This window comes from Bison bison, unplaced genomic scaffold (genome assembly GCF_000754665.1).
Source record: "Bison bison bison isolate TAMUID 2011002044 unplaced genomic scaffold, Bison_UMD1.0 scf7180017864390, whole genome shotgun sequence".
Taxonomy (NCBI): Eukaryota; Metazoa; Chordata; class Mammalia; order Artiodactyla; family Bovidae; genus Bison; species Bison bison.
The window spans coordinates 3,255,473-3,259,798 of NW_011494962.1; the positions used below are offsets into that span (position 1 = coordinate 3,255,473).

Below are 4,326 nucleotides of genomic sequence, written 5' to 3' on the forward strand. Positions count from 1 at the left end.
TTTTTGGCCATATGGTCTAACACTGGGAGGAACTGTCAAATGGTTTCTAGAAGCATCTACGATTTCACATTCTTTGTTGTTTTTAGGGGGTGGGGGTGGGGTGTTGTTTCTTAATTTTTAAAATAAACAATCTTCATGGTTTTCTCGGGGTCCGTGAGGATTGCCTGCTCCCAGGGACCGTCCTTCAGGGTTGCCTCTGCTAGGTCCCAACGATCCCCTCCTAGTCCCCAGACCGCTGGAAACCACCGACCCAAACATTTATGAGCGCGCACTGTGGGAAACCTAGCTTCAGCTCCGCCCCCTCGGCGCTCCTCGGCAGAAAAACGGACGCCGCCTGGCTGAGGCTCTGTGGACATTGTAGTTTCCTTTCCAGTCCACCGCGCAGAGACCGCGGGGAGGGAAACTACAATCCCCAGAATGCTACGGTGCTACGGCAGCCGAGCGGGCCAATCCGCGCGACGCGCTCCAGCCCACCCTCCGGTCTGGGCTGCTCTCCAGGGCGTCTGTAAACACAGCCAGAGCCTGTCATGGAGGGGGAGGAGGAGGCGGCGGCGGCAGCGAAGGGAGGCGTTCTGGGCCGCCTCCAGGGTCCGCTCTGCCATTCCTGAACTGGTCCCTCGTCCCCGTGACTGTGGCATCAGGGAACCGAACTGTTAGGCGAGAGGAGGCGGTCAGAACCATATCCCCTTCTTCCCCCGGGGCGGGGCCGGGCCGGACCAGGCCGGCTGAGCCGGGGGAGGGCCGGCCTGTCCGCCGAGATGGATGACAGTAAGGTAAGTCCTGGGGTTTGCACGCTCCCCTGCCGCCGCCGCCTGCTTGTCGCTAAGTGCCCGTCCCGCCGCTGAGCCTCAGCCCCGTCCACCCAGCACCCAATAGACGTCTGCCTTAGACACCCCTGCGACTCCAGCTGTGACCCCAGGTACCCAGACAAGAATTGAGGGAACAGCGGGCTGCGTTCTTCCAACAAGGGCCCACTCCGGAAAAATCACACTCAGGGCAAGCTTGTTGGTCAGCTTTTCCAGGTGGTGCAGACCCTAGTGCTCCCGAGATAAGTGAAGAAGCTACTGTGCTTTTTCTTTTTGCCTTCCGTTGCCCCCAACCAGCCTTTTTCCACATCGGAGACCTAAACTAGGGCACCCTGAACCGGCCCTGTTCCCCTAGACCGTCCCCTTTTCTTCTCTCAGGCTCCTTTACTCAATGCCCCATTCATATAATCTGTTCACTCCCCCTCTGAGCTATTTTCCTGTGGTTGGTTGGAACACTCTGCTAATCTCCTGTTGCTATTCCTCCAAAGCCTGGAATCTAACCTCTAGAAAGCCTTCTTCAAGAAAAGAAGTGAATTCCTTCTTGTTAATCTATGCCCACTCCCTCTTCGCTTATGCTGGTCACTTATCCCTGCGACGTTAAGATAACAGACAATATTCATTATTGGTTAATTCATATAGTTTGTTTATAACCTTCCTGTCTTTACTCGTTAGTGTCATCTAGTTATGTGTCATGAAGATAGTGATGCCCAGTTAATTGATCATCAGCTTATTGATGTTTTAGAATGTTTAGAAAGTTCGCCTTTTTTTTCTTTAAGGCATCAGACCCTAGAATTTGCCAGTTTTCAAAGCAGATACTCCTTCCCTCTGCTTTACTTTCCACTGTCTCTGGCATGCTGCTTTTGAGAGCTTTTTCCTTCGTTTGGGTACCCTTTCCCCCTCCACCTAACCAGTAACACTTTGCTGCTATTAAGTTTTTGTTTGACACATCCTCAGAGAGGCTGAAAAAAATCTCCATCTTCTCTGTGCTGCTTGTGTTACTCTCCATCATCTCCTCTTCCTATTCCCGTGGGAGGCTCTGAAAAAAGTGACAGCAGGGACAGCCCAGGGCACTGCTCTGGAAGTAGGACTCACCTCTAGGAACCTTTACTTGGAAAGGGGTAAAGCCCTCCTAATAGGAAGTGGGATTTCCAAGTCAGAAACAGGGAGTTCTAAAACTTTTCTAGAAAAATCAGAAGGTAATTTTCCATAACAGTCTTTGCTAGCTTGATCTTTCAGTGTTAATTTTGAAATTAAATCCGAATACTGTATCCACTGTCTTTCCTAGATACGGCCGGCTGGGAAAGGATGCCAAATTAACATAGTCTTTAGTCTCCGTGGTTGGAGACTCTCATGGTATATTCTACAGAATTTTTGGTTGTTTCTTTTTCAAACCTTTGAAATATTTAATAACTTTCTCAAAGTCTTCAGTAATCTCAAATAAATTCAAGAAAAAAAAAAAAACAACCAGGATTTTGAGTTATTTTACCTGCCTATAAATCACATAGAACTTATTTCTAAAACAAGCAAGCTGTAGTGGAGGGTATGGTGTTACGGTTTTGCCTAAAAGAGTGAGGTTAAAATTTGCAAGTAGACTATTCATAACGATTCACAAGTAACTTCTTAGATGGTTCATAGGTAAGCAAAATGAATTGAGTTCTCATTCTTTACTAATTCATTGTTTTTGTGGCAGAAACCAGCAGTTTCTTTATTCTTTAATGATTTTGGAAAAGGAAATCCATTTCAGATGTATGTGGATGGATGTTGCTTCTGTGAATATACTACTTTCACTTTGAATACATGTCGAAGCCATGGATGAGTAATATTTAAATGCCATGTACTGCAAGATTGGACTACTCTGTGAGGAGTCAGGCGGTATGAAACGGCCTTTTTAAAAGGCTCCCAATCCTGCCTTTCCCTGTGCTCTAATTGTTACAGTCCTGCGAAGTTGTATTGTTCTCCCAGTATATCCATCCAGGCTCACACACACAACACATTTTCCCTCCCATTATGTATGGGTGATGGAGTCTCAGGTTCTGAGGGAAGCTGCAGTAGGGAAGCCGAGGGTTGGGGCTTGGAAGTGTGGTTGTGCTGGTGAGAGCATAAAAGATGACAGACCGACTGACAGAAAGGCCAGGGCAACAGGACGAGGACAGAGTGGGCAGGGTCAGCAGTCAGAGAGAAGCAGTGTTTGAATGAACAGGTCAGGAAATAGAATGACACTGTGACGACCTCTCTTTATAAAGATTCTGTATTCTGAGTTGTTTTCATCAGTGGTGATGAGTGAGTCTGCAAGAGCGCTGCATGTTCTGCTGTCTGGTTTCCTGGAGTCAGAGCAGGACAGATTGGAATGGCCGGTGCAGCTTTGCCTCCCAAGTGTCTAGCAATGTGCCTGGTACATTACATCATAGAGTACTGGTTCACAAAGACTAAGCTGGATTGGAACAGAGAGGCATTAAGGAGACTGCTCGAGGTGTAGCTGGGATTTATTAATATTCATCAATGTGCTCTGCTGAGCCAGAGTATACAGACTACAGCAAACGGGAAAAAGAACACAAGAGACAGAGTGGGTATCTAAGACTGAGGGCTTGGGGAAGTGCTGAGTAGCAGATCTCAAATTCTGATTGAGCAGATCTCTACTTAACCTAGTTAGGAAGGAAAAAAAAAAATCTTGGTTGAGTTAACCTTTTTGAGCTTCTGTTTTATGTTAAATGGTCACTGCCTTTTTCCCAGGCTTTGTTGAGGATCAGAGATCATGCATAGGAAGCATCAAGTACAGAGTAAACACATACTAGGCACCCAGAAATGTTACCATTGTTACATTACCTGGCATCGATGTCCTTGGTCTTCTGCACAGTGCAGCAGGCACCCGAGATGCTCACTGTAGTCATTATTAGGTGTGTGCTCTTTCGTGATATTTGCAGCTGTGTTTCCCCCATACTACCCTCCTTTCTTAATGATGCTCCCAAATGGGACAGGAACAATGGAATGGGACGTGAAATGGCCCTTCCCTGTCAGATTGTGTGAGAATGGTAGTCTCTTGAGCCCACCTATGTGTCCTCCACTGGAGAAAAGTGTTTCTTTTTATGAAAGCCTTTTCTCCCTAACCTGCTGCATTCAATTATAAAGAAAATTGAAAGGAGTCATTTTCAGGGGCTTTGATCATAGAGAGTTCTTATTTCCAATTTTATATTTGACTTTCATGTTTATCAAATGAATGAATGAGTGACTTGAAATACCCTAGATAGCTGCGTTCCTGCCACAGACAAAGCTGATAAAAGATGACATTTCTGTATAGCCTAACTATAATATATAATGTATAAAATATAATGCCCTATAGGACATTTGCTGCTACTGCTGCTACTGCTAAGTCGCTTCAGTTGTGTCCGACTCTGTGAGACCCCATAGATGGCAGCCCACCAGGCTCCACCGTCCCTGGGATTCTCCAGGCAAGAACACTGGAGCGGGTTGCCATTGCCTTCTCCAATGCGTGAAAGTGAAGTCGCTCAGTCGTGTCCGACCC

The 4,326-nt window shown here is 46.8% G+C and overlaps 1 protein-coding gene across 1 annotated transcript in view; it reads left to right on the forward strand.

Annotated features, from left to right (window-relative positions):
- The first annotated feature begins 461 nt into the window (after positions 1–461).
- The window catches only part of CREBL2 (cAMP responsive element binding protein-like 2), a 30,034-nt gene continuing 26,169 nt past the window's right edge, over positions 462–4,326 (forward strand). Inside the window, exon 1 of the mRNA XM_010858693.1 lies at positions 462–773. Within this exon, the coding sequence (XP_010856995.1) occupies positions 759–773 (15 nt within the window). The 5' untranslated portion in view covers positions 462–758. The remainder of the gene's footprint in view (positions 774–4,326) is intronic.